This window comes from Hemibagrus wyckioides, linkage group LG03 (assembly GCF_019097595.1).
Source record: "Hemibagrus wyckioides isolate EC202008001 linkage group LG03, SWU_Hwy_1.0, whole genome shotgun sequence".
Classification (NCBI taxonomy): Eukaryota; Metazoa; Chordata; class Actinopteri; order Siluriformes; family Bagridae; genus Hemibagrus; species Hemibagrus wyckioides.
The window spans coordinates 26,925,783-26,940,721 of NC_080712.1; the positions used below are offsets into that span (position 1 = coordinate 26,925,783).

The 14,939-nt window shown below is 38.8% G+C and overlaps 1 protein-coding gene across 2 annotated transcripts in view; it reads right to left on the reverse strand.

The window, feature by feature from the left end:
- The window catches only part of wdr11 (WD repeat domain 11), a 112,624-nt gene that overhangs the window by 11,829 nt on the left and 85,856 nt on the right, over positions 1 to 14,939 (reverse strand). For both annotated transcript variants that reach the window (XM_058385658.1, XM_058385657.1), the window contains exons 19-24: positions 12,392 to 12,563; positions 10,721 to 10,829; positions 7,867 to 7,929; positions 7,510 to 7,575; positions 4,698 to 4,887; positions 1,198 to 1,293 (exon numbers count right to left, since the gene is read on the reverse strand). In XM_058385658.1, the coding sequence (XP_058241641.1) occupies positions 1,198 to 1,293; positions 4,698 to 4,887; positions 7,510 to 7,575; positions 7,867 to 7,929; positions 10,721 to 10,829; positions 12,392 to 12,563 (696 nt within the window). The remainder of the gene's footprint in view (positions 1 to 1,197; positions 1,294 to 4,697; positions 4,888 to 7,509; positions 7,576 to 7,866; positions 7,930 to 10,720; positions 10,830 to 12,391; positions 12,564 to 14,939) is intronic.

The window sequence follows — 14,939 nt, forward strand, 5'->3', positions numbered from 1 at the left end:
CCTTCGGAGACTGGGCCGCAGGACAGTATTCCAACATGATAACGACCCCAAACACACCTCCAAGATGACCACTGCCTTGCTAAAGAAGCTGATGGTAAAGGTGATGGACTGGCCAAGCATGTCTCTAGACCTAAACCCTAAGGTGGGGGAGTGCAAGTTTAGACATTAATGGCTGTGTGTTGAGTTATTTTGAGGGGACAGCAAATTTACACTGTTATACAGGCTGTACACTCACTACTTTACATTGGAGCACAGTGTCATTTCTTCAGTGTTGTCACATGAAAAGATATAATAAAATATTTACAAAAATGTGAGGGGTGTACTCACTTTTGTGAGATACTGTATGTATGTGTTTGTATGTATGTGCTTGTCCATTTTCTTAAAAAATGCCTTTAGGTTGTGTAGATTTAACTTTAGCTATTTGTTTTGGTTTATAGCAAAATCAGGAATGAAATGGATCTTTGGTTAGTTATATTACATCATTCTTTTCTATAAAAGAAAGATGGTAATACATTCTTAGCGTTTTCCTCATAACTTTCCATCATACTTTACAACCCAGTCACACAAACCACGCAGAAAATAACACATCATTCATTTTAACTAACTAAAAAAAAAAAAAAAATGCTTTTCCATGTTCAGATTCCCAGCTCCTGATTATAATGTATGGCATTGTAAAGCAAGGCACATTTTATGTTTAGTCTTGTGTAAAAGACTCTAATTATAAATGTGTCCCTTCATCTTTCTGCGCCATATTGCAGGGGATTGTGGATGAGATGATTTGCAAGGTGTGTGTGTACGTGTGTGTAGGAATAATGAGGGAGGGAATGAGATAGCGAGATGAACGGATCTGTCAAATGAAAAGCCGTACAGCACCTCGTCCTTTTCTTCACCTGCTCATACGGAGGGGTAAACTCGAATAAATGTCATATTAACTGTCAAGATCCATGAGGTAAGCAGGATATGAGGCACAAACCTCGTCTCTGTATGAATGATCAGTTCTTTGGTTGCTGGTCAGGTTTTGTCAAATACTAGCCTAGAACCTAACTAGCTGAGAAGTTGTTTAATAGGAGGAGATAATAATACAATAATGTTTACATCGTTTCATTCATCACATGCTGCTCCCCAATGAGATGTATAAAATGAGGCTAAATAGAATAATAATAATAATGTGGTAATATGAGGGTGTGAGGTAGAAACCTGTCCTAGGAGAAGCAGTTGGTCAGCGCATTTTTTGGTGTGTTCATAGCTGGACCTCTTTGCCTCCTGCAGATGAACCCGTTCTAACTGGAATCTCTGTAAGAGAGTGAGAGAGAGAGAGAGAGAGAGAGATTTTATCCTTCATTTAAAGAAGACTTGAGAACATATAGCCTGTCCTATCTAGCACACAGGATGACCTAAAAACATTTTACACAACATGCCTTCTACCTTTCCCTATTTATTTCCTCCATGCTTTAATAGAAAGCTGATATTTTCAAGCCAATTCATTATCGAAGCACCAGCACACCACCATTCTCTAAAACAGACAAAGCCTGGAACAATAATGACTCAAAATACTGGTTTATAATGTCAATATTCACCAGTCAAAATGTCAAATCTGTACTAGATTATGATTCCTGGCTGCAAATCACATCATCACTTAGTGGCCACTTAAAAAGGCATACCTGGACATTAATGGAGCCAGTGCATACAATCGTGCAGCTACAGAACAAAAGCTTCACATCGAACATTAGAATGGGGGAAAATGTGATGACTGATATTCACATCTCAGAAACCCAAGAATCCAATGCAGTAATACAGTATGGTACAATGAATAAGCTGCTAAAATCCAATGGCTATAAAAAGAAGTAACCAGAATTCATCCAAAAAAACAGCTCCATTTAATACATGCCGTGGCATAAGCCTCGTTAAACAGGAAACTCTGCTGCAAAGAATTAGTAAATATCAGACATCAGACATTAATATTCATGTCCTGAGTGTTGATGCATATCTCTGGAGGTACATTTCTTTTCTTGCTGTTTCTGGCAGCCGACAGGAAAAAGTGGTAAAAACCAAACAAGCAGGAGTCCACCCAATTAACGAGTAATGAAGAGAATGAAAAAGAAAGCAATAAAGGACAAAATAAAAGTGTTCACAGGAGGACATGGTAAATTTAAAAATGTAAAACTGCCGAAAGCACTCTATTAGCGTCGTTATAAATAGTGTAAGTACAGCAGCGGTTGAGTAGTGAACTGGAAAAGATGTAGACGTCACCCTTCTTTTATCCTACAGTACCATTTCAAAGTCGTACTTTACACCATAACCTTTAATATCTTCATTTTGCCTTTGAAATATTTGACCTGAATACGGTCCCACGGCGAACTGTCACTGCTCACTGAGTAATCAGGACAACATTACATGAAAAAAAAAAAAGAAAAAGAAAAATAAAGATGAAAAGATAAACCTGGCAGACTCAGTGGCACATCAGACCATTACTATAATGAATCCTTCGAGATACTGGCTAGCAGCAAAAGTGTCATTTTCTTTCCGACGCCATTTGGGAAGACTTGCTTGGAGGCACAAATGGAAAAGTTCTGATTAATTTCATGGATAACTGCTCAATATTCTATCCATGAGCAAATGCAACACTCGCTGGAACTTTATCCTCTACGGACTGCCTGCGTCATATTACATTATTTTCCTCCTGGTTTTTGTTCTGATTGTGTGTGCAACATTATACACATTGAATACATGAATGACATATTCTAATATTTACTATTAACTGTCTTACTGGGAAAATTGTATAATATGTATGAAATATATCAACCTGTGATACGAACAGATTTATAGGAGCAGTTTTTTGAAAAAAAAAGAATTTTGGTATTTATTGGAATAGTGAAATTTCAGGGGAAAAACCTTTGTATTCTACTGAGAGTGTATAAATGTACACATAACTACTGTAACTACTCACTTATGTAAACTTCGACTCAACCTACTTAATATATTCTGTAGGGAATTTAATTCAGTTTTATTTGTATAGCGCGTTTAACAATTGCCTCAATGCAGCTTTAATATAATGAATCATGAGAAATCTAGAGGCAATAGTGGCAAAGAAAAACTCCCTGAGACGATGCAAGGAAGAAACCTTGAGTAGAACCAGACTCGAAAGAGAACTCATCGTCATCTGGATGACACTAAAGAGTCTATAACTGTATATAGTTTTACCAGGACATGGAACGTTTGAGAATATTTTCTGAAACCCAGACGCTTATATTAGTGGACTAAGTTAAAGTTTGAAAAATAAAGAAAGTGAGCCAAAACAAACCCATAAATAAATTAAACAAATGCCAAAAGAGAAGACAAATGGTCACACTTATGTCTGAAAGTGATTTTTAAAGACTGGTATAATTTTTCCAGATGAGAAACGCATGAGAGTTTTACACCTCATTTAATTCTAGCCTCAATCACCTTCTTGTGACCTTCATGTGTTGTTAAACTGCTAAATATTTATTTCTGGCATAGAAGTGAGTCAAAATATCTTCCACTTATGCCTTTTCTCTCATCGAGCTGTGAAAATTTGAGTTCGGTTTGGTTTACGAAAAAAATATGTCCACCCAAGATGACTAAAGATCAGATAGATATCAGATAAGCTAGCCTACTGTGAGAAAAGAAAAATTGACACGAAGAATATCTTAACTCATTGCTGAAACACTGGCCAACAAGCATACTTGCTACATGCTACATTATGTTAGAAGTGGATAACGATAATATACTCAGCTAACTAGCTCACAGTATAGTAATGTAATTTTGTTATCTACAACTTTAAAGTTGCTTAAACTTTAAAGATTACTGTCAAAGATCATTAAAACTAATTTCTTAGCTAAACTAAGGGAGTATTGCCGATGTAATGAAATTGTATGATATCCAACAGATTTAAGCGTATTCACTCTTTCAAGATTTGGGCCGTTTAGTGAATGATGCTCTAGCCCTAAATTTCCACACTGACAAAACCAGGCTTGGCCAGTCATTAAGCAAACGTCTGATATAAGAGTTCATAAAGTAACAGAGCACATATGGATTTTATGGTGCTATCCAAACAAATTGCTTCGAGAAGCTGTTTTTTATCATAATAAAGACACCTAAGGCTAATGTTTTGCCAATTGTCCAGACAGGACGGCAGTTTTCTAGGCCATTACATCAGACGAGGATCGATGAAGCAGACATCAGAAGGACAAGACGATCAATAGAGGGATGCCTGTGTTCAGTAATTAAGGGGGAAATGAATCAGGCAGAAGTGCAATGGTATGTCGAGTTAAGCAATTTATACCAGAAATGCTATGCTACATGAAAACTTTCAGATATAGAACAAAACAAAATTTTTTTTAAAAGTCTATAGGTGAATGAATATTGCAGGACTTGAAGAAAACTGGAAGAATAATTCATTCTTGTTCATTTGCCCTTGTGGATTATTAATGGTGTCCAAGTGGGTTAACACTGTTACTTTGGTAGTCGGTAGGGAATTTAAAAAAGATTTACTGGTGTGATTACTAACAGAGAAGAAGCTAAGATAAAGTTCTCTTGATTCCAGAGCAAGCGCTGATGGAGGAAGCTAATATTGTAATTTTTTCTATACTTATATACAGCGTACATCATTCAAATGAACTACAGATGTCCTCCTTTGTTTTCTGTGTGTGTGTGTGTGTGTGTGTGATGTGTTATACCTGAAAGAAGGCGCTTTCACAGAGAATATCGTGGCAGATGTCCAGATGGCACTGAGTGGTACTCTGGGAGCACTCTGGCTGTGTCTGCCCATCAGGAGTGGGCACACTCAGCTGCCTCGCCTGGGCAAAAGACTTGATATAATGCGCCGCCACATTCCAAAACTGCAGGTCTGACTCATCACCAAACAGCCTGAGACAGAACAGGGTTGAGTTGAGTCAAAGGAAGGTATCTCTTTCTTTTTTTTTTTTAAACTAAAGTTAAGGTTGAACGTTTATATACACCTAGGCTAAAGACATTTAAACTCAATCATTACAGCTTTATACATTTATAATGCATTTCCTGTGATAAGTCAATGAAGGTGTACCATTCATTTCAAAGTAAAATCATTTAAAGAAAGGCAGAATTGCGTTTTAATTGCTTACATTCATTTGTGTCTCTTTCCTGCATGAGTCAGTATCTGTGTGGTCCTAAATTTTACATACAATTGTTTGTACAGATGCTTGTGATACATTCAATTGTTTATAAATGGCTCCTAAGGAGGAACTGGATGTTATTTTTTCAAGGATTTCCCCACGGTATCAAGAAAGGCAAGCGCTTTACAGACACAGGTTGTGCTCATATTAACTCTAACCTAGGAGTCACTGGCCAATCAAAAGCTTCTAAGCTTGAAATCATTCAACAGCTTAAATCAGTCCAGTGCTAATACATTTTTGTTACATTGCTAGCATATATCTACCTACCAACTATAGAGAAGGCTTGAAAAAATGATTTATGTGAATGGATAATTACTTGACATACAGGAAAATTTAACAATGGTTTTATTTTTCAGAGCTTTTATGTATTAGCTTTTATGTATCTTAAACCAGCCACACAGATTCAAGTATTTAAAAGAATAAACAAAAACATCCAGGAGATTATAATCAGCATCTATTTAAAGATTATTACACACATTAGACTTTAGGTGATCTTATATGCTAAAGATAACACATCCAGCCCCTACTCGTGTACCTTGCATTGATTTAAGATATAAAATCAGTGGCTGTAAAAGGCTGTGAAGGCACAGAATGCTGCTAACATAACACCAAACTCTCTACTAAACCACTGAGGCTCAAATTGAAATCATTTTCTTTAGCAGGCCTTGACATGGATATCTGTCTTCCCTCAAGCTTTGATTGGGAAAGAAAATGATAAAAGTGGTAATGTATAAACCTGTTCCTGAAAAGACAGTTGCTATGATACTCTGAATGGTGTTCTTGGTATAAACACAATTCAAAGCAGTGGTATTGGTTTAAAAAAATGGATCTGTATGTTTCCAGGGTTCTTAATAGACTAGCAGTAAAAAAAAAAAAAAAAAAAAAAACTCAGATAAATAATAAAAAAAGTAAACAGTAACAGCTTGAGGCTTCTGTTCACTTAAAGAAGGAAAGTCACAATAAATGGCACAATCGTTTTGTAAGAATAGGGTTATGTAGCTTTCAGGTGCTTATTATGGTATGGTTACCAGGTTGTATATGAAGGATGTATAGCTTCATAAACGTATGAATGTACAGCTGTAATAATATTAGGTGATTTGCTGCCAAGAAGAAAATGGCTTAGTTGCAGTCGAGGAGTGCGAGTGGCGTCCTGAGGAAACAATGAGACAATGTGACCACAAAGAGCAAAAAGATTCAGGGAGAAAGAGAGCGTTTTGGTCCGAAAGAGCATCTGATAGGTTTAAAATGGCTACTTGGATTAAAGCAGAGAGGAGACTCGAGTATCTCAGCATCTTGCCACCTAAAGTAGATTGACAGCGGCTGGGGTGTTCAGAAAGAAACCGAAGCTTACAGATGCACACCAAAAGGTCTTGACAAGATTTCGCCCAGAGAATACAAAGACCGGTCAGTGGCTGAATGGGGGAAAATGGTGGTTTTAAGTAATAAATCAAGATTTCTTATCCATAGAAGTGTGTGAGGAAGAGGAAGAGGAGGAGGAGGCTGGGAGAAAGAGTTTAAGGTGTGACAAAAGTGGACGGTAACATGCACATTGATGCTTATATTGTCTCTCTGGCGGACTATGTGATCTCAAGTGCCTGCTAGAAGTGTGCACAGAACCTGAATTCTCACCACTTCCACCTTCTCCAATACACACAATTTGAATCTTCTATCAAACTTAGTAGTATTAGTCATTTAAACCCAAACAGACAGAGCTCAGGACTGAGCCTAGGACCCTGGAGCAATGGGGTGGAAAAGTAAAGCAGTCTCTGAAGATGAATAAATGAACATAGTATGAACACCAAATCCACTCCAATTTTAATGAATGGTCTTTCTCAGTCCAGAACACCAGCACCTGCCTGCATGAAAGTAAAAACACCTACAACATTTTTTTTTTTTTTTTTTGCACTCAATGTACTCAAGTCCCAGGTCTCCACCTTCACTTGATTCTTATAAACTAGATTTTATTTCAAGATTTAAGCAAGGACAAGTTATGGAGTGGTTTGAGCAGGACGAAACTGGCCATCTGATTAAATCCTACTTAGAACAACTGGATCACACTGTTTCTCTGGATCTCTGTGCGACATCCAACCTCTGTTCTATCTTGTAGTGCAAAAAGTCATAAGAGGCAGGTTCTTTTAGGAAGAAAAATATTTCAAAATGCTGTGGGGTCATCACGGCGGAGCCACAAAGCACCGCTCATACCTCGTGTAGTCTTTGCTATGTTTTTACACAGCCATGCATTTGGTTGGAAAATTATTTGAGCAGGAAGGTTAGAATTTAGTGATTATATTCCTTAAAAACAGTACAGACATGGATTTATACATATACACACACTCACCTTGACACTAGGAGGCAGCGTTGAAGCAGATTGAGCTCTGGGTCCTGGAGTACACTTTTGATGTCACTGCCAAGGATAAGATACAGCAAATCTAAGCACACTTACTTACACACAGTAATTAAACACACACACACACACACACAGAGAAGACTTCAGATGTCTTCTCTTCCTTTGAAGTCTACAGTATATTACTTCCCTACTTCAGTACAGAAGTGAGCATAAAGGGGAAAAAATGGACGATTTCAAATTGCCTTGGTTGACAGACCTTATATAGAAAAAGAAAAACAACAAGGCGTAAAGCAGTGAGGAGACGAGGCGCCCGTTTCTTTCTGTGGCTGATTAGAAACCATTACTCACTTGGACAAGGAGTTCAGCTGTTCTTGCACCAAGCCTTTGATTTCGTCCTTCTCTTGGTAGTCCCTGGAACAAACAGGAAGTTCATAGACACATGAGTTCTTAGATCTTTTGATGTCCAAACTAAAATTTTCTTCACTGACCAAAACATTTTTATTCTTTTTTGGAGACCAGTGAAGCATGGGAAAGCCTGCATGATTTTATTTTGTTCCACTGATCAAATCCCAACCCACTATTATCACTATTATTATATATTTTACTGTAAAATTGGCTGTGCCTTCTGGTTGGCCCAAGAGGGATGGCATACTCGCTCCCTTTCTCTTTCTCTCGCTGTCAATCATAGTGACAACAACCAATCTATGAGCTCTATGTGGAAGATTGTGGGATAGTGCTGTCTTCTGATTGGATAATTCAATTTAATGCAATTCAGTTTATTCGTATAGCGCTTTGAACAATGGACATTGTCTCAAAGCGGCTTTACAGGAGTATAGAAACAGAAAAGAAAAAAAATGATAAAGTTTAAAGGTAAGTAACTATTTTATCCCTAATGAGCAAGCCTGATTCGATGGTGGTGAGGAAAAACTCCCTGAGGTGATATGAGGAAGAAACCTTGAGAGGAACCAGGCTCAGAAGGGAACCTTCCTCATTTGGGTGACACTGGACACGTATTAATGTCCTTTCTACAACAGCAACCAAGGGCTCATGAGTTCATTATAGACACTAATTCCTTGCTGTCGCAAGCTAACAGATGTAACAGCAGACCTGTGATTTCAGGTGTTTCAGATGAAGCATGTGTTGAGAATTCCTTCTTCCTCTCTGAACTGAACTGGTGCATGGGAAAAAGCAGGTGACCATTTTGTTCTAACCGGATACTCTTGTATAAAAAGGTCAATGTCAAAGGATAAAGAAGAGTTAGTAGTACTGACCTATTTTTTTATTCTAATCCATAACTAGAACTGTTAGTCAATTTCATGAACTCTATTGTGGCAATAAATAGTGAAAATTTGACTGTACGCATTTAAGCAATAATACACATTTTATATTACAAATAAGTAATTTAAGTAATGTATGTATGTATATATATATATATATATATATATATATATATATATATATATATATATATATATATATACACACTATATTGCCAAAAGTATTCGCTCACCTGCCTTGACTCGCATATGAACTTAAGTGACATCCCATTCCTAATCCATAGGGTTCAATATGACGTCGGTCCACCCTTTGCAGCTATAATAGCTTCAACTCTTCTGGGAAGGCTGTCCACAAGGTTTAGGAGTGTGTTTATGGGAATTTTTGACCATTCTTCCAGAAGCGCATTTGTGAGGTCACACACTGATGTTGGACGAGAAGGCCTGGCTCTCAGTCTCCGCTCTAATTCATCCCAAAGGTGTTCTATCGGGTTGAGGTCAGGACTCTGTGCAGGCCAGTCAAGTTCCTCCACACCAGACTCTGTCATCCATGTCTTTATGGACCTTGCTTTGTGCACTGGTGCACAGTCATGTTGGAAGAGGAAGGGGCCAGCTCCAAACTGTTCCCACAAAGTTGGGAGCATGGAATTGTCCAAAATGTCTTGGTATGCTGAAGCATTCAGAGTTCCTTTCACTGGAACTAAGGGGCCAAGCCCAGCTCCTGAAAAACAACCCCACACCATAATCCCCACTCCACCAAACTTTACACTTGGCACAATGCAGTCAGACAAGTACCGTTCTCCTGGCAACCGCCAAACCCAGACTCGTCCATCAGATTGCCAGATGGAGAAGCGCGATTCGTCACTCCAGAGAACGCGTCTCCACTGCTCTAGAGTCCAGTGGTGGCGTGCTTTACACCACTGCATCTGACGCTTTGCATTGCACTTGGTGATGTATGGCTTGGATGCTGCTGTTCGGCCATGGAAACCCATTCCATGAAGCTCTCTGCGCACTGTTCTTGAGCTAATCTGAAGGCCACATGAAGTTTGGAGGTCTGTAGCGATTGACTCTGCAGAAAGTTGGCGACCTCTTCGCACTATGCGCCTCAGCATCCGCTGACCCCGCTCCGTCAGTTTACGTGGCCTACCACTTCGTGGCTGAGTTGCTGTCGTTCCCAAACACTTCCACGTTCTTATAATACAGCTGACAGTTGACTGTGGAATATTTAGGAGCGAGGAAATTTCACGACTGGATTTGTTGCACAGGGGGCATCCTATCACAGTTCCACGCTGGAATTCACTGAGCTCCTGAGAGCGACCCATTCTTTCACAAATGTTTGTAAAAACAGTCTGCATGCCTAGGTGCTTGATTTTATACACCTGTGGCCATGGAAGTGATTGGAACACCTGATTCTGATTATTTGGATGGGTGAGCGAATACTTTTGGCAATATAGTGTATATACATACATATATATACATATATATATATATATATAGGTATAGTAGGATTATGGAGATTGTGAGGATTGCATTATACTAGTAAGTGCTTTAATAAGTACTTTAGTTTACAGTTGTCTACCTGAAAGCTCCTTTCTAAAGCTCATCCTTGCCACAGGATTTCTTAATCTAAAATAAAAAAAAACATTCTAAGAGTTACTAAGCTTTTCTGAAGCTGAATAGAAAGGTCATTCTCTGCTCTCACCGTCTGAAAAAGTTATAGATATCATTTATTTCTTATTGCTCCCAAGCAGGAAAAAAAAAAAAGTTCCAGGAACTGCCAAGGGCGGATTCGACTTCTACTTTGTACACTTCAGATAATTCATTTTGCAGAAATTACTTCAGGTAAACGAAAACAGAGCAAAGTCGATAAAGTCTACACAAGGTTGACTAAGTGGTGTCTGTGCAGTTTAATCACGTTTAACACGCACACTTGAGTGATGTCCATGGTGAAGGTGCCGGACCAGGGCTGCAGCAGGAGGAAGGCCTTCAGGGTGAGAGCAGCACGTGGGAGCAGCAGATACGGACACCACACTGGATCTGTGAGCGTGTAGAAAAAGAGAGCAAAAGAGATAGTGAGAGATCACATTAGCATTCATCAAGAGCTATAAAAGTGTTCAATTGTCACTAAAGATTTGTATTACCAGTTACAGTGGGTTGTGGAGCATTTATGTACCTCAATTAGCCTTCAGGTATATTTAATGGGGTTTTGTAACGTGTTTCATGCTTTAGTGGATTGTTAGAGAAGCGCATGGGAGCACTTTGTTTCGTTGATGATGTGATGGAGCAGGAGCATAAAAAAAAAATTGAGGGCTTATTACAAACTGAACCCATTACACTTTCACTATGGTGTATGGTGGTAACTATCCAAACACTTGATCAAACTGAAAGCTAGTGAGGTTTTGGATCTTTTCAGACAAACTGAGGGCATTTACTGCTGCGGTTGTTAAACCGGCTCCTCACACTCTCTGTGATCTTTACCGGAAGGACTTTTATAATGTCACCTAAATGCTTCCTTTTTTAGTGAAATAGATTCCCGTTTTCTTAATATTCATATGTCAAAGTATTTAACCAATTTCTTATTACATTTCTTTTATACTGGTTTTGAGAATCCAGATATAGCGACATCCAACAACCAGGCCACTACAGATACACAGTACAGTAAATACATATACAGATGTCAATAGATACCTGACATACACTCACTCAGTTTAATAGTAACACCTGTAGGAAGACATGAGACTCACATGGCAGGACCGCAACGCATAAAATCATTCAAAGTCTTAAGCTTCGGATATTTTTCACAAAGTGAACTCAGTTAGTTACTTTGACTGTGGCATGCTTGTGCCCACATTTCAGAAACTGCTGACTTTCTGGGAGTTTTACGCACATCAGATTGGTGCAAAAAACTAAAAACATTCTCCATTCAGTGAGCAACAGTTCATGCCTTGTTTATGAAAGTCTGAGCTGTCAGGAGCTGCTCATTACAACCGTGCTGAACAGAACAGCATCTCAGAACAAACAACACACCAAACCTTGAGGTGGATAAGCTAGAAGAGCGGGATGTTCCAGTTCTGTCAACCAAGGACAGGAATTGAAGTGGCACAGACTCGGCAAATCTGGACAGCTTAAGATGGACCAAACAATGACAGGTCTTTTTCTAATCTGCTTTTTGGCTCACCATGGTTTTAAAAAGCGGTTATTTGCATGACTGTAGCCTTCTTGAATCAATCTTGCCATTTTCCTCTGACTTTTCTGCCTGCAGAACTCCTGCTCGTTGGCTTTTCTGTGTAAACCTTAGCTAGTCTGTTGTGCATGAAAATATCACACAATCAGAAGCCTTTGGAAATTATTCTAGCCAGCTTGTTTGGCACAAACATCCATGCCATGCTCAAAGTATCAAAGATCATCATTTTTCTTCATTCTGATGTTTAATGTGACCATTAGACCACTGAAGCCCTTGACCCGTGTCTGCATGATTTTGTGTATTGTTCTGCTGCCAAATAATTAGCTGACCTGAAACCTGCATAAACAAAGTGGCTGTAAGACTATGCTTGGCACATGGAAAGAAGCAACTCTTCAAATGAAACTCTAAAACATACCTGTTAGGTCTTGCTCGTCCATCCTGTAGCTGGCAGATTTCATGGCCATCTCCAGCACACGGACACAACCATCATCCGAGGCCAGAACCACCTTATCTGATGTACACCAATCGATGTCCAGAATACGGTAACTCACATTCCGGCCCACTCTGATGCTGCTCACCATCTGTACCTGCAGAAGTGTTTAAATTAGCATTGAAATCATCATTTCTCTCAGATAAATAATAATAAAAAAAAAAAAAACAGTAATTTTAATGACGTCTGTAAAGTTATTTCGGCTAATATAATCTTGGAAATCATCAGAGGTTGACAGACAGCAGCCGAATGTAGAGAAAATCATCTCATTATCATTAGCAAGAAATTCTGATGCAATTAAATTATTAAGATTGTTGTTTTTTTTTTTAATATTAACTAAGGAGCATGAGCATCCGGTGACAACCGGCTTCTAAATTCAGTGTGAAGGCTGGGGTGTGTGTCAGACCTAAGCCACATTGTCAAGAGAGCAGTGATGCGATTCCACTGTCTTCCAGGAGACGTGTGTGTGTGTGTGTTGGGGGGGACACACTGACAGCCTGGCACTGTCCTCTAGAGAGGATGTCTCCCTAGACTAATGAAGCCTGAAACTCCTTTTCCACAATTCTTGCCAAAAAATACTGCAGCAGTGAGATGTTTTGTGCACTTCTGATTGCGTCATACACAAATTTGCTTTCAAAATATCCTCAGTTCCTCATGGCACATTCAGGATTCTAGGTTGTTTTGGAAACTTTGGAAAGATTCCTTTGCGACTGTGGACTGTTTTGGCATGATTGCATCATATAATTGCTGCAGATTTGTCAGCTAGACATTCATGCTGTGTCCTGCATGGCAAAGGTGTCTGTTGGATTCAGACGTGGTGACTGTGGAGGGACATGTTCATGACATCGGTGCTTTGTGATGTGTTGCATGTTCACACTGTAGGTAGCCATTATAAGATGTGTAAATTGTTGAAATAATGATGGCCATGGGCAGCAACAATAGGCAGTCTGGTATACAGAAGGAATGAATTTTGACATGAATGTGTGCTAGGAAAACATTCCACACACTGTTACACACCATCAGCCGGGTCGACGGATTCATGTTGTCGGCACCAAAATCCACCTGTGATTCATCAGACCTCTTTTTCCAGTCTTTACCTGTCTTTCTGTACCTGATTTCATTGACCCTGTGACCTCTGCCATGTCAGAATTTTTGTTCTTGGTCATCGGTTTCTGTAGCCTATCCACACTGAGAGTCATTTTGCTGTGCATTGACATGCTTTTCTGCTCACCACAGTTGTAAAGAGTAGCCGTTTGAGTTACTGTACCCCTCCCTATCCCTGTGCAATCAGCATAGCAAAGACACCTTCGAAAATGATGGAATGAAATGTTCTCTACATAAAACAAACATCTATAATGAGTTGTAAACACTAATACACCAAAAGTCAATATTTGTTGTGACGTTCAATGCAATGTGTTTAAAAATGCATCAATAGCCTTAGTGCAGTACAGCAATGAAATCGGTTGGTCAGGTTTCCGAAGCATTATGGAAAAACCTGCCATAGTTTTTCTTCTGGAGACTCTGAATATTGCTTTTGTTTGAAAAAGTGGTCATTAAATTTTGGTTGGAATGTCTGGAAATGAAAAATGTTGTTTTTACTGACCCAATAATGCAAAAGTCATAAACTAAACATCTAAGATGAAATCTTTATTGAAACAAAAAAAAAAAAGATGGTGAAGACTTCTTCACAATATTGTATATATAATTCTCCCATAAGCATATTTTACCTTAAATATAATACAACTGACCTGAAGTGAACTTATAGTGTACAATTCCCTCTAGGATACAGATACAGACAGATATAATGCAGACTTCAGTTCCAACTGAATCAATTACAGAGAAAATGGGGGTCAATTTTCCGTACAAAACAGGAGCCGAGAAATCTGTTTCTATTTTCTATTCAACTCACATGATTAAAGATCTTTTCTCCATGAGAAGAGCTAAACAGCTTTTGAACCTCAGGCTTTCACTAGCTTTTTGCTAAAAGGACTGCGTTATCATTCATAAGCAACCTGCAATTGCTTTCAACTATACAACACTTCTTCCTTAAGGCTCTCCTCCTGGAAATCTGACGCAAATGAAAACAGAAAGTGGCGAAACGGAAAGAAACCGCTAACAACATCCACACTGTTAACAAGCTGAGATGGACACAAAATGGATAAAATATCTTCTGCAAAGCTTTTAAAGGATTCAGAAAAAGGAAAGAATAAAAAATTTACTACAAGGTGGGTAGAACAATCAATATCGCTAAATTAGAGCTGCAGAAGCTGTCTTCCTGACCTGAATACAGGAAGTGAGCTGCTTTTGTTGTAAATAGTGATTTACTTCAGGCACTGCCTGTTACCTTTAGTTATGCAGTGCACAAAGACATAGTTGTGGAAATAGTTGTTGAAAGGATGTAGTAGTCTGAACCAGGGGGTTTCAGGGAATGCTTTAACTATAACAGAAATTCCACTGAGCTTCTTGGTAGAGA